The 22,270-nt window shown below is 42.1% G+C and overlaps 2 protein-coding genes across 3 annotated transcripts; one reads left to right on the forward strand and one right to left on the reverse strand.

Moving 5' to 3' along the window:
* Window positions 1-1,232: 1,232 nt before the first annotated feature.
* On the reverse strand, window positions 1,233-8,623 carry LOC105357219. 2 transcript variants are annotated; one of them, XR_002874799.1, is made up of 2 exons: window positions 1,387-8,623; window positions 1,233-1,311 (listed from the first exon to the last, which is right to left on the reverse strand). XR_002874799.1 is itself a non-coding variant. In XM_023963563.1 (2 exons), the coding sequence occupies exon 2, from the start codon at window positions 7,864-7,866 to the stop codon at window positions 1,741-1,743; it is 6,126 nt and encodes a 2,041-aa protein (XP_023819331.1). In that variant the 5' UTR covers window positions 7,867-8,297; window positions 8,373-8,623; the 3' UTR covers window positions 1,233-1,740. The 2 variants fall into 2 exon arrangements, 1 of the variants encoding a protein (XP_023819331.1); XM_023963563.1 differs by having other exon boundaries at window positions 1,233-8,297; window positions 8,373-8,623.
* Window positions 8,624-13,602: 4,979 nt separating this feature from the next.
* Window positions 13,603-20,415, forward strand: fam96b (family with sequence similarity 96 member B). Its single transcript, XM_023963617.1, has 5 exons — window positions 13,603-13,846; window positions 18,224-18,303; window positions 19,681-19,806; window positions 19,892-19,937; window positions 20,013-20,415. The coding sequence occupies exons 1-5, from the start codon at window positions 13,720-13,722 to the stop codon at window positions 20,111-20,113; spliced, it is 480 nt and encodes a 159-aa protein (XP_023819385.1). The 5' UTR covers window positions 13,603-13,719; the 3' UTR covers window positions 20,114-20,415.
* Window positions 20,416-22,270: the final 1,855 nt, after the last annotated feature.

Here is a 22,270-nt window from a genome sequence, read left to right on the forward strand (position 1 = left end):
CTGTTTTCCAGCACTTTTGGGAGAGTGGCAACAAAAGTCTCTTTGTCTTTTTCCTCTTTTCATAGACCTCGGTTCACTCTGCTTCATTTGATCACCTTTTAAAAATCGCTGTGAATCATCACTCATTCTCTGCCTGTGTTGCCAGATAGTCGTGGTTTTCCAGCCTAAAAGTCACCTAAAAATTATCAGACCCAACAAAAAATCAACCAAAATGTGAATCAGCGATGAATTTGCAGTAATTAATCATCCCTTATTTATTACTTCCTGATTTCCTTGAAAGCCCAACTTTAGCTTATTTTAATGATATTACATTCACCATTGCAGTCAGAGAAAAACATGAAATAATGGATTCCTATTGAACTTTACAAACAACCACTGATGTTAGTCAAATATTGAGAACAATAAAAACAGGAAAGTGAAAAAAACACAAATATTTAAACACTATTGCAGATGTAGTTTAACTTGTTAGTTTATTATGACCTAAAGTGGAAATTATTTTTACTTTTTTTGAATTTAGGTAAAATAAAAGCAAATTTTGAAACATAATAAAGAGGAGTTTGATTTTTTTAAAAACCTGTTCTTGTTGATGCAAAACTTCGAAGTGTTAAATAAAGCATGAAGAGCTAAATCAAGTATAACCTGAGATGACTCCAAAAAGTACTTTTTGTTTTTTTAATTCTCTATAACTGGAATTTTGCACAACACCAACAGTAAAGATCCTTCCAAAAACGTATATATGCACTCATAAAACCAATGATCTTTTGTTTATAGTAATATCATACAAAGCTCAGCTGTTTTTCTGCCTTTTTCTGTTTTTTCAGTGCAGCTTCACAACAAATCTGAAGTGAAATACATGACCTATCATGTAGAAAGGGAAGACATGGAAAAAAAATGTCTAGAATGTAAACATATTATAAAAGCTTTACATATTAGCATACGCTGAGTAAACTAAAGGAACAATCTACCCGACTTCACTCAGGATTGAGAGGATCTCTCTCTCTCTCATGCAGCAGAGCTCACAGCATCACGCTGAAATTAAACAGGAAATACACAAAATAGCGATTTTGAGGATTAAAATGATTAAAATAATTAGAATCTAACTTATAAATTGCATTTATGGAACAGGTTAGTGTGGACACATATTTATTTTATTATCTGTAAGCTTTACACACTCTGCTGTGAATCTCTGCTTCAGTCTGGTTTTCGCTCCCTCATGAAACACGGGACCACGGTTCTTCATACAGATGAATTTATTGGCTCTTTATCCACAACTTCAACAACTCCACCAACTTCGCCAACTCCACCGTCAAACTGACAGAACAAATAAATACACATATAAATTGTATAGACATTTCACAGAAATATAAATAATACAAACAAACATACCTCGCTGGCCGCATATATAATGAGGGAGGGATGTCCGTGAAGGAACAACAAATATTCAAAACACTTTAACAGCTCTTAACTTCACTTGAACTTCTTTTCTTTGCGATTCACACGTCTTTTCCAGCTCTCCTGTGTTCTCATTAGAATTGTCCGTGCACAACACATCACGCCACAAAGGTTCCGCTTTGGTTTTCCTATTTAACTAAACAAAAAACAACACAAAAAAAAATACAACCTAGCGTTGCAGCTAAACTCCCACCAAATCACAAATTAGTGATTTCATTTACATGACTTATCTGCAGTCTTTACAATCACTTACAGTATATGAACAATCATGCGTCAACCATGTTACAATTACTGTGCTTCAAGCAGTAAAACTGTCTTTTGCACAGGTCGGTCTAAATAAACAGGTTTAGCAGAGCGTTTGCCTGTATCATCTAAGGTAGAATTGCTAAGCAACAGTTTTACCTTCCTAACTCTACCATCGGCACTTGGGTACACCTCTGTTACTTTGGCTAGTTTCCATCTACAGCGTGGAGAGTTATCTTCCTGAAGGATAACTATGTCATTGACCTTAGTGTCTCTTTTATCCTTCTGCCATGTCTGTCTTTGTTGAAGATTTAGAAGGTACTCTTTCTTCCATCTTGTCCAAAACACATTGGCCAAATATTGCACTTGTCGCCATCTTTTACGCAAGTACAAATCTTGACTCACAAAGTCTCCAGGAGGTGGCGATATTATACTGGATTTCATCATAAGTATATGATTTGGAGTCAAGGGCTCAAAGCTTGGATCATTTAAGTGGTCTGTTGACAGAGGTCTGCTATTGATAATAGCCATCACTTCATACAAAAAGGTACGTAATGATGAACTGTCGAGTCTTTTAGAAGACTGATCCAAAATTGCGGTCAGAACACTTCGAATGGTTCTTATTTGCCTTTCCCAAACACCACCCATATGGCTAGCTGATGGGACATTCATGATGAATTCACATCCATGTTCTTTCAACTGTTCCCCATTCAACCCTTTCATTGCATTCATAAACTCTTTGTTTGCACCGACGAAATTAGTGCCCTGATCACACCGCAACTGTCTGACCTTTCCTCTGATTGCAATGAACGCACGCAAAGCATTAATGAAAGCATCAGTAGTGAGATCATCTAACAACTCAATATGTACTGCTCTGGAAGACATACATGTAAAGAGAAGTCCGTATTTTTTCAGTTCTTTCCTGGCATCTCTTACATAAAATGGTCCAAAACAGTCCATCCCACAATAAGTGAAAGGTGGGGACATTTCCATCCTATCCTCAGGTAAATCTGACATTTTTGGGTCTTGTGTGTTTCTTCTATACTTTCTGCAGACGATGCATTTGTAAATATGAGAGGACACTACTCTGCTACACCCTATGATCCATATTCCGTTGGACCGTAACTCATTGTGAGTGATTCCCCTTCCTTGATGATGCACCTTCTCATGATAATGTTTGATCAGTAAGGACGAAACATGACTTGCCTTTGGCAAAATGACTGGATGCTTGATGTGAGGATGAAGACATGATCTTGTCAAACGTCCACCAACTCTGAGAACACCATGTTCATCTAAGAATGGACTAAGTTTGTAAAGCTGACTGGCTTTGTCCTTTGGTTTTATCTCATTACACCTTTTTATGCTGTTTATTTCTCTGTTAAACGCTTCTTCTTGGGCCAATCTGAATATAAATGTTTCTGCTTCTTTCCGTTCCTCAATGCTGGAAGCTTCATACACTTTAGGTTTAGGTTTAGCACCGTTGATCTGATTAGCAAATTTTTTGAGACAAGCAATTGCCTTTACAGCTCTTTTCCAGTCGGAAAACTTTGTCAGGCGATCTAACAATGTTCTTTGCTCTTCAGCTTTTACATTTAGCACCTGTACCTTCCGAAGCTCTGGATCACTGTCATCTATTTCTCCCACCTTAGCATCTGGAACAGGAAGATTTCTTTCCCACAGAAAGTCTGGGCCTCTGAACCAGTTTGATGCAGTAAGCTGATCTGCAGTCAAGCCTCTTGACGCATGGTCAGCAGGATTATCCTTTGACTGGACAAACCGCCATTGTTCAGGTTCTGATGTTGATTTGATTTTTTGAACTCTGTTGGCCACAAAAACATGAAACCGTTTGGCATCATTATTGATGTATCCAAGAACAATCCTCGAGTCAGTCCAAAAATGCTCCTTGAGATCATTGATTTCAAGTTCCTTCCTCAGCATGAAGCTGGTCTTTGCTGCAACCACAGCAGCAGATAACTCAAGCCGTGGCACTGTAGTTACTTTAGTTGGGGTAACGCGAGCCTTTCCAAGAACAAGTGAGCAATGTACCTTACCACAGTTATCAACTACTCTGAGGTACGTGCAAATGCCATAACCTGTTACGCTGGCATCTGAGAAGTGGTGTAACTCATATTGCTGAACGTCTGTGAAGTTTTCAGGAATAAAACATCTTCTGGTCTTTATGTTCACCAGTTTTTGAAGATCACGGAGCCAAAATTCCCACTGGGATTTGAGCTCTTCTGGCATTGGATGATCCCACCCTACTTTATCTTGACACAACTGTTGCAATATCTGTTTCCCTCGTAGGACGAAAGGTGCAACAAAGCCTAAAGGATCATAAATGGAGGCTACTGTTGACAGCACCCCTCTTCTGGTCAAAGGATGCTCTTTGATTGTCACCCTAAACTGAAAGTTATCAGAGGATACACACCACTGAACCCCAAGAGCTCTCTCAACTATGGGATGTCTCAAGGCTAAATCCAAATCCTTCACACTGTCAGCACAGTCCTCCTTTGGTATTGATTTCAACACCTCCTCACTGTTGGAAATGAACTTGTACAATCTGAGCTTGCCACCACTGCACAATTCTCTTGCTTCCCTGACAAGTTCTACTGCTGCAACTTCAGATGCTACACTCACAAGTCCATCATCCACATAGAAATTTCTCTGGATAAATTGAACTGTGCTGCTATTGAACTTGCCTTCACTTTCACTGGCCAAGTGTTTAAGGCCAAAATTTGCACAGCCTGGTGACGATGCTGCGCCAAACAGATGAACTTTCATTCTGAAGACAGATGGTGGAGAATTTAGATCACTGCTCTCCCACCACAAGAATCTCAAATAGTCTCGATCTTCAGGCTTTACGTGGAACTGATGAAACATACGTTCCACATCACACATTACTGCAACTGGGCCCTTGCGGAATCTGCATAAAACTCCAACTAACGTGTTTGTGAGCTCGGGACCAGTAAGTAAATAATCATTCAGCGCTTTATCCTGGTATCTTGCAGAGCAATCAAAGACAACTCTTATCTTCCCAGGCTTGTGAGGGTGATATACTCCATGATGTGGAATATACCAGGCAGGATGATTATCCAGTTCTTCGGCTGGAACCCTTTCAGCATCACCTTTAGCAACAATGTCATCCATAAAGGACACATAATCTGCATAATATGTTTCATCTCTCAGGAGTCTTCGCGTCAGACTCATAAGACGCTGAGCAACATATTGCATATTGTTTGGTAAATTTGGTCTGTCTTGTTTGAAAGGCAATGGCATCTCAAAATGTCCGTCCGATTTATGCTTGATTCCATTTCTTAATTTGCTTAAGAAATCAAGATCTTCCTGGGAAAAGGCTGCTTCTTCAACTCTTTCACTGAAATCTGACTCCAGCATTTTAAGCACTTCGTCAGGAGTGGCAATCTCCTTAATCTGAGTCCTACACACGTAGTGTACTTCACGTTTAAGTTTCACTGTTGTTTTGGTTTCAGGTATCACTTGCTTTACAACAATGCGGTGACTTACACCTATTGCATCACTTCTGATTTCCGAGGGATCACCATAACTCACTATGCTCCAACCTAAATCAGTTTTTTGTGCATAAGGTTGGCTTTCTTCTCCACACACAACTTCTCTGGGTAAAAGAGCCTGAGGGCAATTATACCCAATTAAGAGACCAATGTCACATTCCCTTTGTGGTGAGATATATTCAGCAAGATGCTCCAAATGAGGCCATGCCTTGGCAGTTTCTGGTGTTGGGATATGTTTATGATTAGCTGGGATGAACTCCCGGGTATACACTACTGGCACTGTGATTCTTTTAGAACAAGACAGTCCTCTGATTTGTAGACCTTGAATTCTTTCACATGGCACGATGGTTGCCCTTGATGACATTGTAGATAACTTTAATTTAACCCTTTCTGAGTTTACATCTAACCCAGCAACTACTTCGTCCAAAATGAATGAAGAATCACTTTGTGAATCTAGCAAAGCATAAGTAAGAACTTCCTTTGTCGGATCACTTTGTGTTGAAACATAGACCGGTACTATTGTTGAGGTTTGTGTGCTACTTTTCTCATTTACAACTCTGTTAGATGTAGTCTCCTTGAAAACATCTGTTTCTTGTGGTTGCACTGTAAAAAGTGACCTTTTTTCCTTAACCTCTACAGTTTCTTTAGCTTGCTCACTAGGAAGCTGCTGTTCTTGTTTTGGGCGCTCTTCGTGTAGACACGATGGGTGGCGCTTTGAACAAAAACTGCATGTCATCCGACTCTTGCAGTATTTGGAATAATGACCAGGATTTAAACACCCAAAACAAAGTTTCTCACTTTGTATGAATTTGACACGCTCAGCAATTGGCTTTCTGATTAAGTTCCGACAGTTGTGTAATAAGTGACCTACTTTTTTACAAAAGCCACATGTGTCTGTCTTCCTTTCACTAACGTTGGTTGTAAAGCTTTTTGTCCCGATGGTTTGACCTTTGGATGATACAAAGTTTTGCGGCTTTATTTTACTCTTATCCGACTGATCTTGGTGTAGAGCAGTATAAGATGTTATAGGATTACAAGCAATGTTTGCCTCCATCGTCAGGAAAGTTACAAAATAGCCGAACTTTGGAAATCGTCTGTGTTCCAGTTGGTACTCTGTGGCCTTTCTGTTCCACGCTGTGCTCAACCAATCAGGTAGTTTTGCTGCCATTTTCTGATTTTCGATTGCATCGTTGAGAACATTAAGATTCTCATTTTCAACCATCGCTGACTCACAACTGCGCAAAAAATCCACAAACTTCCTCAAATCTGAACTTTCTCTGTGTGCTATTTTTGGCCAGGCATGCAACTTATCTCGGAACGCCTTTGCTATAACAAATGGTTCGCCGTATCTTTCATTTAACAAATTCCATGCCTTCTCATAAGATGCTTCTGATCCAGTTAGAAAAAAGCCCTCTAAAGATTCTCTCGCTGCTCCTCCCACATATTTCTGAAGAAAGAACATCTTTTCTGCTGCTGGAATGTTTTTTCTCTCAATTAATGTCTGAAAGGATGATTTCCAATGGCTGAACTTCAGTGCATCCCCACTGAAAATGGTTGGTTCTGGTATGGGTAACCTGTTTGCAGACAACGCCTCAGCTAAGACTTTCACGAGCTCCACTGTGTCTTTCTGAGAGTCACCCTTTGAACTTGGAGCTGTGTCAGCGTATTGATTCACAGACTGTTTCCTAACTCCTTGATCCAGATGAGTTACTTCAGGACACGCAGGTACTGCTTGTGTTGGATGAAACTCATTTTCATCATACACCTTAAGCCTTGCTTTAGCTGCATGTAACCTTTTAAGTTCTTCTAAACGCTCAACCTCTCTTTTCAAGTTCTCCACAGAACGCTTTCTCTCAACATTCTCTTCTTGTTGTCTCCTTAAAAGAGCAGCTTCTTGTTTTTCCTTCATGATTTTACGTTCAGTCTCTTCTCTTTCTCTCTCAAGGCGACGAGTGTAAGCAGCAGTTTCTTGATCTGCTGTTATTAACTTATTCTCAGCCTCAAGTTTCTCCAACTCTTCTCTACGACACTCTTGCTCAGCCATAATCTGCAACACAGCCCGTGTGGCTGCATACTCTGCTGCTGCTTCTTGTCTACTGAGTGCGGATGCTACAGAGTGACTCAAAGTCCTTTTAGAGTGGTCAGAGACCGGAAGTGAAACACTAGAACTTGAAGATGCGAACACTGAACTAGCATCAGGCCAAACAATCTCCTCCCTTTCCCCTCGTGTCTGTGACTGTGCATTTTTGATTACAATCTTGGTTACTGACACAGCCTTATCCAACTTATGACGCATGTCATGAGGTGGACTATCTGTACATCTGTACTCATCATACACACTGTTTAGTGTTAACAGTTCCTTTTCTACAGAACTAATGTGTTCCTGCAGAATGTCATTAGGATCCTGTCTCATTACAGATTTTTTAGCCAACTTAGTTAAGGCTTTCCATCGTTCGTAGATGGTGTCAAAACGTAGCATGAGTCCCTCTAACCTTTCTCTTTGAAAGACTTTTCCCCTTTCTGTTAATGTACGGGCTCTTTCACTTCGACGAGGTTCTTCATGTTGCTCTGTAGCCACGTCTGCTGGTTCTGGCTCTGCAGCATGTTCTGTATTGCTTTCAGTCCTTTCATCAGGTTTCAACATTTTGATTTATAAATGGTAGTTATCCCTATTCTAACTTCAATATAACAGAATTTTCTTACATATCTAAATCAAACATAAACCCAGAAACTTCAATAACAAAATTAAAAGGAAACTTATATATATCAACTTATCAAATGTCAAATGTCAGTCTTTGTCACACTTCAAAACAAACACTTGTTTATCCGTCTTGTGAACATCTTCTCGAACTAACACAGGTGCAAAAGCGTTTTTTTTTTTGTAGCTTATCTGCAGTTCCCGTCTTGATGAACTGGCGGGACGGTCTGGTGACGTCACGCTGATGAGCAGGCTCCGAGTTTGACTTTTCGCTCCCTCATGAAACACGGGACCACGGTTCTTCATACAGATGAATTTATTGGCTCTTTATCCACAACTTCAACAACTCCACCAACTTCGCCAACTCCACCGTCAAACTGACAGAACAAATAAATACACATATAAATTGTATAGACATTTCACAGAAATATAAATAATACAAACAAACATACCTCGCTGGCCGCATATATAATGAGGGAGGGATGTCCGTGAAGGAACAACAAATATTCAAAACACTTTAACAGCTCTTAACTTCACTTGAACTTCTTTTCTTTGCGATTCACACGTCTTTTCCAGCTCTCCTGTGTTCTCATTAGAATTGTCCGTGCACAACACATCACGCCACAAAGGTTCCGCTTTGGTTTTCCTATTTAACTAAACAAAAAACAACACAAAAAAAAAATACAACCTAGCGTTGCAGCTAAACTGGTTTTAAGGCCAACCACAGCACAGAAACTGACTTGCTGAAAGTAATGAATTACCTTTTAATTGCTGTGGACTCTGGAAAATGATCGATTTTAGTTTTTTTAGATCTCAGTGCAGCATTTGATACAGTTGACCACTCAATTTTGTTTCAGCGTCTGAATTCTTGGGTTGGTTTTTCTGGCACAGTTCTTAACTGGTTTTATTGTTATTTATTGGACAGGTTTTCATCTGCAATTCTTGCTCAACTAAGGTGTAAATGACATGTAGCGTTGCCCAGGGTTCGGTACTGGGACCTCTGCTATTTTCAATTTACCTGCTGCCACTGTAATTGGCCGAGATAACCTTAATTTTCATTTTTATGCCGATGATACTCAACTTAACTTATCCTTTAAACCTGGTGACCTTGGTCTTTTAAAGAATCTCAATTGCTGCATTGCTGATATTAAAACCTGGATTGCCCAAAATTTTCTGCAGTTGAATATGGACAAAACTGATGTGATTAGTTTTGGTTCAGTTGAGGCCCAAAATGGTGTGGCTTCGAAATTGGAGTCTCTGTCTAACAATGTTTCTACAAGCTGCAGAAATCTGGGGGTGATATTTGATACTGATTTGAAATAGGAGACACATGTTAAATCGGTGGTCAAATCTTGTTTCTGGCAAATACATAGATTATACAGGATTTTTATGGCCCGCAGCAGCAGTCACTGACTGCAAGGACCATATTGTTTTCACAGTTGGAACGACTTTGCCGCCTTTCAGCGAGAATTTGACCAAAACGTGCACACACCTGGGATAAATTGCAAATTAATTTTCCACAAAGTCGACGTCACCCCCCCGAAGACGATGACATCACGGCCAGTGATCCCGTCGAAAAAATGAATGGGTCGAAAATAGCGTGTGAGGCCGAACAAAATGTACTTCAAAATACAGTTGGGAAACCCAAACACACGTGTTGGGGATATCCCAAAGAAGTTTTGAAATCATTATGGGATGGCCACACGACCTACGGCTTGGCGGCCATTTTGTGGCGAACTCTGAGAATTGGTGATTTTTGTGTTTTCCCACGATATGGGAAAACAACACTTTTGTTGTGAATTTCACGCAATTGCACACACTTGCTGCCAGCTCCAGTCTACAAACACCACAGAAGTGTCGTTGACCTTTGACCTTGGAAAAGGCCGCCATCCTGCACTTAAAAAAGAAAGCCCCTTTAGCGCCACATATAAACGAAAACTCGTCCTACGGATTTTTTGCCATTGTCTCGTAACTTCTTAGGCATCCATAGCAAGGTGATGTGGACAAAATGTTGGAATTAGAAGTTGTAGATTTTGAACGGCGTGTGCGTGGCGAATTCGCAACCGTTGCCATCTTAGCTAGCTCGCACATTTTTTATCGGAATGTCGTGAAGAGGAAATATGCGATTCCCTGGCCCACGCTGAACAAAACGACGTTACGCACGACAAGATCGATGAAGGAATGTGGGCGTGGTAAGCAAAAAACCGTCGCAAAAAAATATTCCGACTCGTCAAAAACGACTAAATTCTGAATTTTTTTTTTTTTAGGGATTGACAAACAAAACCAATAAACCTTTGTCCGCGATATCCAAAGGAAGTTTTGAAATCATTTCGGGATGGCGACACCACCTACGGTTTGGCGGCCATTTTGCGCCAAAGTCTGCAATCTCGCCATTTTCGCGTTTTTACACAATATGAACTTTTTTTCCAGGGATTTTCACGAAATTTCCCACACATTTTGCAAGAGCAAGTCCACAACTACCTCTGGAGTTTTGTCGACCTTTGACCTCGGGAAAAGGCCGCCATCTTGAATTTTCTATAAAAAACACCTTTACCACTGGATTCAATCGTAAGCTTGTCGTTGGAATTTTCAGCGGTCATCTCGAAACTTTTTTTTGAGCATCAACGGTGGAAGGCGGGTTGCGTCTGCGGGCCATACAACGCCGCTTGTGGCTTTAATTTTTATTTGATTTGAAGTGGTTTATTTCTTTGGAGTGATATTTCTGCCACCAAGTTGCACACAAAACTTTCTAATTTGCACACAAAACTTTCTAATTTGCACACAAAACTTTCTAAGTTGCACAAAAAACTTTCTAAGTTGCAGGTGAAAATATTAAATATTTGCTTTTCAATAATTTATTATTATGCTTTAATATATTTTTTTTGTTTTCAATTTTTTTTTTGCTTTCAAAAACTTTTTTTGTCTTTCGAAAACGTTTTTTGCAAAACACATGTTTTTGCGTGCGTTGTGTCAAATCTCGCTTTTGTCCTATCTTTGATTTTACTGCCCAGTTTGAGCGGGACTTAGCGTGATATGACTGCCACTGGCATCGCCAAAAAGAAATTTGCATGCGTTGTGTGTCATCTCACTTTTTTTCTATCTTTGCTGAGTTAAGTTTCGGTTTGACGTGACAAAGCTGCCATCGAACAGCCTGCTGATTGGTCCAGATTCTAACCAATCAAGTGTCTCTATCTCATATTGACGGTACTCTGAGGCAGACATGGACTTTGGACTTTGTGTCGGTTCTGTTCGTACAGGGTTCTGCCGTTTTCAACCATTCTGACCCGTTTCTTTCAGAATAAAACCCAGAAGGAGCAGAGTTTTGTATTTATTTATGTCAGTGTAGCGACCAACGTGTTAAAAATGTCTGCAGCAGAAAAAAACATATCAGAGCTCCGACTCCGTCCAGCAGGGAAGCAACACTTTTTAAGATTTGTATCTGAACTATTGTTTTATTTTAGTCACTAATTGTTGAAATATTAAGAGAAAATAGCATTTTTTATGACCAATATTTTTTAACTTTGGACAAGTTCTAAAACAGAAGACACTGTCAAAATGATAATAAAAGTTAAAAATGCCTCTTCTGTTATATACGTTGAGTCTACTATGGTGAGCCATAATTCTTTTGCCTATTATTGCTGTTCATCTGATCCCAAACACGTGTGCAGCATGATCTGTGAGTTCACACCACATGTGTAACTAAAAATCACGTTTGTGAAGCACTTACTGTGCATTTCTGATACATTTATTGTGAATTTCTAAAATGTTTTTGTGAAAAACAGTGTGCACATTTGTGAGAAACACTTATTGTGCATTTGTAAAACATTTAGTGTGCATTTGTGAAACACAATGTGTGTGTTTGTGAAACACAGGGTGTGTATTTCCGAATTTATTTTTCACGTTTGCATAAAATGACATTTGTGAATCGGAGCGTGTGTATTTGTAAAACCGGTTGTGTGCATTTCTGATTATTGAGACTGAAATAACTCCATACCAGTGGCAGTCATATCACGCTAAGTCGCGCTCAAAGTGGGCAGTAAAATCAAAGATAAGACAAAAGCGAGATTTGACACAACGCACGCAAAAACATGTGTTTTGCAAACGCAAAAAACGTTTTCGAAAGCAAAAAATACGTTTTCGAAAGCAAAAAAAAGTTTGAAAGCAAAACAAAATTTTCACCTGCATCATGGAAAGTTTTGTGTGCAACTTAAAAAGTTTTGTGTGCAACATAGAAAGTTTTGTGTGCAACTTGGTGGCAGAAATATCACTCCATATATTTCAAGCAATCACAATGACGTATCAAACTTGGGATAATTAGACATAAAATTAATTATTGCTTGAAAGTGGAAGGAAGCGAATTTATATAATCCCACCCCTGTTCTACCGTAACCATTTTATTATATGATTTCTCATGTAATAAATTAAGAATCCTGAAGTATCAATAAAGCACATGACAAAGATGAATTACTTAAAATATTATGTAAAAAAATAGATAGGAGAGCATAACCCCTCTCCTATCAAAAAAATGTCTCGAGATGGTAATTCACGCTTTAATTTGTTCCCACTTGGACTATTGTAACGCACTCTACACATGCCTTTCACAGCAGAGTGTGTATCAACTCCAGACTCCTAACTGGAACCAGAATGAGAGATCATATCACTCCAGTTTCAGCGTCTCTGCACTGGCTCACAGTCCATTTTAGAATAGATTTTAAGATTTTAATGATTGTTTTTAAAGCCCTCTGCTGTCCGGCCCCTAAGTATCTGGTTGTTCTGCTTGTTCCTTATGTACCTGGACGCAATCTTAGATCTTCAGCAAAAGGCCTTTTAACAATCCCACAATGCAGATTGAAGACCATGGGAGACAGAGCCTTTGCTATAAGAGCCCCAAAACTCTGGAACAGTCTCCCTCAAGGGATCAGGCTCACTGAGTACCTACCAGTTTTAAATCTCTTTTAAAAACCCACCTCTATATGCGTGCGTTTAATGATTTCACTGGTTCTTAAATTTAAACTTATGATTTTATTGATTTTTAACGCTATCACTGTTTCGTGCTGGGTTTTATTTTTACGTCCGGTACTGTTTTTAATCAGGATTCTGTCTTATGTTAATTGTACAGCATATTGTAATCTGGATTTCAAAAAGTGCTATATAAATAAAGTGGATATATTCAATATATAAATATTGGACACTAATGACAGATGGAGGGATGGATGACGAGTGAATGAAAAGAGTGGCTGGCTTTGCCTCTGTTGAACTTTAACAGTTTAGTTTCTCCTCCGTCTTTGATCCAGTTATGACTGTCTGATCCCCTCCCATCCAGCAGGTGGCGGTATATAGCATCTACATTTCAGGTTTAAGTTTCCCTTTAATGCATTGACTGTATAATTCTCAATTACTGTCACTGCTTTAATGATGAAAAGTCTGTCTACTGGTAGAAATTAGACCGATAACAAAAGCATAGTTAATTTTGTTATTGTATTCAGCTGATATTCTGTACTATTGCAGTTATGATAACTCATTGCGAAATTCGTTTTTATTGGTTTAGTTCAGGCAATAATAATAACAAAGTTATTAATTGTATTCGTTAAACTAATAATAGTGGGTTTGCTGATGGTCTTAGGACAAAATCATTCAGCATTTGTTACTTTAATTTTCCTCGCAGGCTTTTTGTCCGCTGCTGCTATCCGTCATACCCGGAAGTGCTCTGTGAGAAGGTCGACATAATAAAGCAACACGACTCCGCCTGCATACATGGGCAGTTGAATGTTTAGTGCTGATTGACGAACATAGTGAAAAATGTCCGGAGGGTCTCAGCTGGAGAACGCTAACCCCGTCATCTTCCAGCGGTCCGGGGAAAGGCAGCTGACGGCGGCCGACGAGGACGAAGACGTCCATGATCCCATCGACGACCGGGAAATATTTGATATCCTTTTTAATTTAAAAGCACCAACTTAATACAATATTCGTTTTAGTTACAATCCCTGGTATTTGTACGAAATCTCAGGATCTCTTTTTCTTATTTTAAGATTACACAATTTGACAAAGTTTGGCATATATATTCCACAAATCTGATAAAAAGGGCGGTTTGGAGCTTGAAAACATTTAAAGTCCCACTCCGATCATCCTCTGGTCTGTTTTGAAACGTCCCCAGTGGGTTTTTAGTAATGATTATACTGTTCTTAAACAAAATCAGAAAACCTGTGTCGTTTTGTGGGACGTAGTTTCTTCAGAGCGGCAGCAGGAGTTCATTAGAAATGTGACTGTTGGCATGGAAAAAGCCCCCCTCCACTCCCCGTCATCCATCTGTTTACATGCTCTCCCCTAGCTTACAACCACTCACAACAAACCTGGTGAGTAATAATGAAGCTCTCTAGTCGAACAGTTTAGATCCAGAGTCCAGCTCAGACGAGGAAAACAAAGACATACAAACAAACCTGTTTTGTCCCTTACGGGGTCACTGCTGGAGCCTATCCCGTGACGGCAAAGGACGCCCTGGACAGGTCGCCAGTCTGTCTCAGGGCCACAATCACACACACTAACATTCTCACCTAGGGACAATTTCGAGTGACCAATAAACCTATGAAGCATGTTTTTAGACGGTGGGAGGAAGCTGGACTTCCTGGAGGAAAACCCAGCCGGGACTTGAGCCTGACCCCCCCCCCCCCCCCCCCCCCCCCCCCCCGCAGACCTGCAGGTGCATCAGAATGGAGCAGAGCAGGAGGACTGTGGCATGGCCCGCGTATTTTCCACATCACAAATACGATCTTTTCCAAACAGTATAGAATTATTCAGAAACGTGCAATTGAGCTTAATTTTCTCTATATATGTCCTCCATCATGAGAAAAAAGCCACAATAATGTGTTAAAAACACCATTTTCGTCAATGTGGGTTTTTTAAACAGTTAAATTCTTCAAATTGTCAGCAAAAACAGTGAGAAACAGTTGTTTTGTTGTAGCGTAAGGAGGGGGGATTCTTTAAATTGTCATACTATAAAAGATGAGGTCTATTATAGCTACAATTAAACTGTGAGAGACAGAATGTAAAAAAAGGCAGGAAATCACACAGTTTGATTTTTAAATAATTTATTTGTTTAATGATCCAGAAAATAGGCATTTAGTCAATAATTAAAGTTTGTTCCAATACTTCATAACTGGTTTTGAATGACAGAAGTCAAACATTTTAGATTTTCATGAGATTTGAACAAACTTTCGCTGCTATTTTGGCCCATTCCTCCATGCAGATCTTCTCGAGAGCTGATGTGATGATGTGGAGCTGTAGCTGGAAAACACAGATTCTCTGTTGGACTGAGGTCCAGAGACGGGCTAGATCCCTCCAAAACCTTCAAAAGCTTTTTATCTGCTGGTTTCCTGGGTGATGTGTTTGGGATCCTCAGAGCCATCCATGTATCATCCTTGGCGTTTTCACTCATAGCAGGAGGTTTTCGCTCACGTTCTCACTTGACTTCATCCTTTCCTTCATATGGATCAGTCCCCCTGTCCTCTTTATGGTTTCACCCTCATGCTTCACAGTGGGTATGGTATGCTTGGGACTCAACCCAGCATTCTTTCACCCTCAAACACAGCGAGTGGCGTTTATTTACTCTACAATCAACTGCTTCTTTATTGTAGATTGGTTCATTCCAGTTTTTCTTCCAAGTCTACAATTGTGTCTCTGGTGTCCTTTGACAGCTCTTTGGTCTTATCCATAATGGAGAGGTCTCAGTCTGACTGTTTAAGGGTGTGGACAGGTATTTTTTTATACAGATCACCAGTTAATACAGGTAACAAGTGGAACACATTTCATTATACAAATACATTGTTTAAAAATCATATTGTGAATTTATTTTTCCCTCTTTGTTTTGTAGATTCTGTCTCTCTCAGTTGATGAACAATACAGTCTAAACTCATCTCTTTAGGTGGCACAACTTGCAGAATCTTTTTTTTTCTTTACTCCAACTATTTCGAGTCTTTTTCTCATGGAGCCATAAGTTTAATTCAGGCCCGGGGGGGGTTGACGGGTCGGGGTCTCCGCTGAGGCCATCGGCGGTTTCCCCGGCCGGTTGGCTGCCTCGGTCCCGTCGAGGCCTGACCAGGGCTCTTCTAGGGCCGGCGTTTGGGGGTGGGGGCCTGGGCTTGCTCCGGGGGGGGGGTGACGCTTTCTGGCTCCTCTCTCTCTCTGTGGGGTGGGTGGTGCTGGGCCTGGGGTGTCGGCGCCTCCGGGGGTGGGGCACCTGGGCTGGGTGGCCCTGGCCCCTTTGCTGGGGGGGGGGCTGGGGGACAGCTGTTTGACCACTGGGGGACAGTCTACCAGCTGTCCCCAACTTACCCCCTTCCTCATATAACCTCATATTAGGGTGAGGGGGTGGGGGGTCTAGCCTGCGATGCGCCTTGGGGGGGGGGCTACTTGGCAGTGGCCCCCCTCCTATGGTTGCCGTACGGAGTGGGCCCCCCCTCTTTCGGTTTTATTTGCACCTTAGACATGTAGGGTCCTTGGTAGGGGGGGTGCTTGGACATCACTGCCAGCAAGCAGCAGATGTCCTCCTGGCACCCTACCCGCCAATTTTAACCGCACCTTAGACATTTAGGGCCCCTTGGTGGGGAGGGTGAGGGGACATCACTGTGAGTAATCAGGAGATGATGATTAGGAGATCCCCTTAGTGCCCTTCTCGCCAATTTTAACTGCACCCCCCTTAGTACACACACCCCTCCCCCTTCAATATATACATTCCAACATAAACACACACACATGCACACACACACCCTTTCAAACACACATACACACATTTTGCAAGGAAGGTGGGACCTGGGTCCATCTGTCCCCTGCCCCTTCCCTGGTGGGGGGTGCGGGCCCCTTGGCGATGGCGGCCGTGTCCCTTGGGTGCTGGCTCCCTGGGCCCGGCGGTGCTCTCTCCGCACGGTGGGGGGGTTCATATTACACCTGAGCCGGGGGTGTTCGTGTCCCTGGGGGGTGGGTCCTGGTCCTTGCCCCTGAGCGCTGGGCCCCGCCAAACTTCCAACATGGCCGAGCCTGGTCGGGCCATATTTATAACACCCCTTGTGGGCCGCCCTTTTTTCCCCGGGGTTCCCCCCTCCTGGGCGGGGGCGGCGGGCCCCTGCCTTGCTCCTCCCTGGACCAACCGTGGGCCGGGCGGATGGCTGCCTGGAGTGCGGAGCGGGTCTGCCTTGGGGGGTCCTGGCTCGTACCTGGGGTAGGGGCGGGGGGATGCCCGGAACTCCTGGGTGGTGGTGGGGTGCTCGTCTGGGGCTGTGGGCGTCCTTCTCCGGTGGGGCCCTGCGTTGGGCGCTCCCGGCGCGGCGGGGGGGGCTGCTCTCCTGGTTGGGCTGGGGCGGCGCTCTCTCTCTTTCCCTCCGTGCCTCCCTGCTCTCTGGCTCTGGGGGCCTTGCGGCGGTCCTGCTGGCCCTGGCCTGGGTGGCGGGCTTGGTCGCCCGGGCGGCGGTTGTTCCCTGCCGGTTCCCGTGTGGCGTTGGGGGGATTTCGGCTGCCGCTGCTGCTGCGGTGGGGGTCTTGGGGTGGGGATGGCTGGGCACTCTCCCTCCTTCTTGTCACGTTCCACCATCCATTTTAGCAGAACATAAACACTCACCTGAGCACAGGTGTTAGCTCACCTTTGGGCTAATAGTTTGCACGATTGAATGACTGAAATATTTCACACTAGTTGGTTTTAAGGCATAAGTATGCGTGTGAACACTATCTGTTTTGTGTACATGTCGACAGGTGGACATTTTTGCAGCTAGCAGGTGTGTTTATAACATTTGACTGTGTGTGGACAGGCCCCGCCCTTTTTGTACTACATTTGAACCTTACCATAATGATTAACAACCAGTAAACTTGTTGCTCTATGCTGCTTCATGGTCTTACCCCCCTTCCCCTCCTATTATCACCCTCCTACCCCCCCCCCCCCCCCTCTCTAACGTCCCTCTCTCTTCTTCACCTCTTTCCTTTTCCGTCCGGTCCAACACCAAAGATTTTCAAACATGATTGAAATTAATAAAGTTTGGCCTCAATTACAAAAGGGGTTTATTCAGACATACCTTTGGTTTATCTGAAGATTAATAACCCCTCTTGTTAAAGTAAAATATGTCCAACACAAGAGGCCCTCAGCTCTCATCTGCCTGCCTAGCTGTTGGACAGGACAAGTAAAAAAATAAATAAATAAAATAATTCAGGCCCGGTTCTGTTTGTTTTAGAAGGGGTTTTGTTAAATCATTCAAAAGCAAAGTTTGGTTTGGGTTTGCAGACGTGTTCCTTTCTGCTTCTGTGTTCCTTAACTATTGTCCACATCTGATCCGATCCATCAGCGACCCGGAGCATCCTCTGTCCCTGGAGGAGCTCAACGTGGTGGAACAGGTCCGAGTCCAGGTATGAGTCTTCATCCGGGGACGTTTTTCCACAGAGGAACGTCTAGAGCTGTGAGGGTGTGGGATTTTTGATCACCGCGGTGACGAACCAGCAGGGGGCGCGGTGTCGCGGTTAACCGCAATAACAGTAAAAAAAGGTTTCCCTCCCCCAGAAGCCCTTGAAGTCTGAACACAGAACTAGCAGAAAAGGGAAATTATCAGCAAAGATGAACTTGTTTTTTATAGTTCCAATCACACACCATATGCAGAACCTCCAAAAAAAAAGGTGCAGTGATGCGGTTGTCGTCACACCCCTGGAAACATCTGACTCCATGTCCACTGAAGAGTAAGACTCTAAGAATCCAGATGCTTCGTTCCATCCTCCTGTTTGTACAGGTCCAGTCCATCAAGTGGCACCATAAAGGAAATAGTGAGAAACAACATTCATCTTCATCACGTGAGCTGATCCATAGTGAATGAAAACACCACCGTTTTAAAATGGGATGTTTTTAAATGCAGTGAAATGAAACAAAGACAAACAACAAAGTATTAGAGTCAAGTAAAACATGTAAAGCTGAAAAACATTTTTACCAGAACAAACTCAAAGAAATTCAAGAAAGGTCTTTATTTTATGAGAATAAAATACTAAGACAACTACGACAATAGAAACAACAAAAAGAATAGAAATTGTGTTTCAGTCTGATAGACATTATAAGTGAGTGGTTCCACAAATAAGTAAATACTACGTCATTTAGCAAGTCAACATTGTTTTAGTAGAATTAAAAGTTGTAAAATGACAACTTCTCATACTTTTACAGCTTTATTATAATGTCTTTATTTGCTTTGTTGGAGAGACTTTCTTACTTTAGCAGTTTTTTAGAATGTTTTGCTCTTGTTTGGTTTTTTTACTGTCTGTTTTTTTGTATTGTAAGTTTCTCCTCTCAGTCTATATCTGAAGGAATCTAAAACCCGATTCCCATAACAAGACAGAGCTTTAAAAAATGGACATTTTAGAGATAGCTGTTTGATCTTCTGCAGTCACATGTGAGGATGACACCCGGCTGAAGTTGAATGGGTTCTTCACGTTTATCCTGACGCTCATCCTCTGAATGAACCTGCTTTGTGTCATCCAGGCTTACAGGCCAACATGTTCTGCTTCACGCTGCTGCTGGCCTCAGATGCAGCCAGCATGTCGGAGCTCTCAAAGCTGCAGTTAGACATGGCGGTGGTAGCGTGATGGTGCGGGCCACACGCCCAGATTGTTTTCTGTTCTCTGGGTCATGTCAGGCAGAGGAAAAACTTTGATCCAGCTGTTTATCAGAGGATCATGGGATATCATTTTTTTTTCAATGCCATGTTATCCAGAGGGGTGTGGTCTAACGTACTGCTGTGTCCTCAGGTCAACGATGCAGAGAGCACCGTGAGCGTGGAGTTCACGCCCACCATCCCCCACTGCAGCATGGCTACGCTGATCGGCCTGTCAATCAAAGTCAAGCTCCTGCGCTCTCTTCCCAACAGGTTCAAGGTTGGTTCTGATTATTATTTACCTACAAATAAGATCTCATCTGTGCTTTTTTTTTATTGAAACGTGTGGATTTTTCCTGACCCAGATTGACGTCCACATCACTCCAGGAACCCACGCCTCAGAGGCTGCAGGTAGAGTCGCACTCCACCCCACCCGCATGTTCAGCTGTGGACGGTTTCATGAAACGCTCTGTCCTGGTGTTGCAGTGAACAAGCAGCTGGCAGACAAGGAGAGAGTGGCTGCTGCTCTGGAGAACTCCTCTCTGCTGGAGGTGGTCAACCAGTGTCTGACCACCAGGAGCGTCTGATCGCTCCCAAACCCCCCCCCCCCCCCCCCCCCCCCCCCCCCCTCAGCGCTGACTCTTCACTGAGCCCCCTCTGTGTTTAACCAGCCGACAAAGACCTCCAGCTTGATTATTTTACAGTACAGCAGCAGAGGTCCGTCCAGATCAAGCAAGTTTTGAAAAGAAAAAATCAGAAAATGGAGGGAAAATATATAATTTCCTCAATGTTCTCATTTTGTTTTTTTAGTGGCAGATAATTCTGCAGCATCGTTGGTTACATGTAAATATTTCTGCTTTGAAAATAAAGATTTCACATTTTAAAAACACATTCTGTGTTTTTACACCGAACAATTAAAAAAAAAAAAACTTTTCTAGAGTTTCTGTTGGGCTTTGAAAACATTTTCGGGGGGAAAGTCTTGATAATGATAAAAGCTTGCAGGAAGGAGGAAGTTCATAAATGCTGTGCAGGGGGGGGGGGGGGGGGCATGAGAGCTGCAGTCTGACTGATGAGGAGGCAAAGGGATTTTATGACAACCTGGAAGACAACAGCCAATAACAAAAGAAAATACAGTTTATTAACCTGTCCAACTTCATTACTGTATATTTCTAATTAGCCAATCGCATGGCAGCAACTCAAGGCGATCAGCTGCAGTTCTAACTGAGCATCAGAATGGAGAAGAAAGGTGACTTTGAATGTGGAATGGTTGTTGGTACCAGACGAGCTGGTCTGAGCATTTCTACTGGGATTTTCACCCACAACCATCTCTAGGGTTTACAGAGAATGGTTAGGAAAATAGAAAATATCCAGTTAGCGGCAGTTCTGTGCTCAGAAATGCCTTCATAATGCCAGAGGTAAGAGAAACTGTACAGCTGGATAACTCCAATATTCCTCACCATTATTGTTGCTCCGGTTATGTTAAGTTGGGATTGTGAGGGGCTGTGAACTAGCGGGAAAGCATGTAAACCGGTGGATGATGGGAAGTGGGGACAGGGTTGCTCCACGCCAACAGTCCTGCCCACAACTCAGAGATGAATTTCTGATGGACTCCTGCCGCTCTGCAGAAACAACGCCCTAGAAAATGATACAGTTTTTAGTTAGTTTTTAATTGTGGCTAAAAAAAAGGCATAATTATAATTAAATTAAGTTAAACAACTGGAAACACTTTGAAAATAGACCAGAAGAGGATCGGAGTGGGACGTTAAACATCATGGTGACATGTCATGGCTACTTCTGACCAGCAGAGGGAGCCCTCTTCCTGTAGATCTGGTTTAGGAAGTCCGAATAAGGGCGGGCGGGAGGTGGGCAGTCTGGTAAAAAGAAATGCAGCTTCGAGTTGACTAAAAAATAAGCAGTCTGTTATTTACTCCCCCCCCCCCCCCCGTTTGATTGTTTCTTGCTTTTGTTTTTTATGCGTAAACCGGCTCCACTGCGGTTCGTATTCAGACCATATTTGGAGGCAGCTGCGCACAACTGACGGTTCCTGTTTGCAAAAGCTGGAGGTTATTGAGAGCATTCCTGTTTTCATAACATTTCAAAATAATGTTACACAAGTTCTTCACTGGTGTTGACTTGGACAGAAGAATACGAACAAGTGCTTCTTTCTTTTAAAAAAAAAGCTTTCAGAAGACTGAAACAGTTTTTTTCTCTTGGCATGCTGCACATCTGGAAACGTTGCATCCCTGCTGTTGAAACCCGGATAAAGAGACTGCACAGCTGCAAAAGCTGCAACCAGAGCCATGTATGCAGGGGTTGAGTCAAGGCTGGACGTCCACTTCAGACACAGAAACGGCCTTTTTAATAATTCATGCTGACTGTTGTTGTTCTAGCTGCTGCAATGTTCTTTCAGGTTCCACTCTTCAGATCACAGTGGGCTACATTAAACAGATCATTAAACATATATGGATTCATCTAAACATTTATTTTGTTATTCCAAAAAACACAACATGATTTAGTAAATTAACAAAAAAAAAAAAATTAGTAGAAGGAAGAAATGCAGAACAACAGATAATAATCACAAATTCATCAATGTACAGCTTAACTTATATGTATTTATATAATTTTATCTTAAATTAATTTTTAAAATGGTTAATGAATAAAAATGGGTCAAACTAAATACAAAATCTAGCCTATGTGTGTATATATGCATGTACACAACAATTGGAAATTCTGTCAATATATTG

Source organism: Oryzias latipes, chromosome 15 (genome assembly GCF_002234675.1).
Source record: "Oryzias latipes chromosome 15, ASM223467v1".
NCBI classification, from domain to species: domain Eukaryota; kingdom Metazoa; phylum Chordata; class Actinopteri; order Beloniformes; family Adrianichthyidae; genus Oryzias; species Oryzias latipes.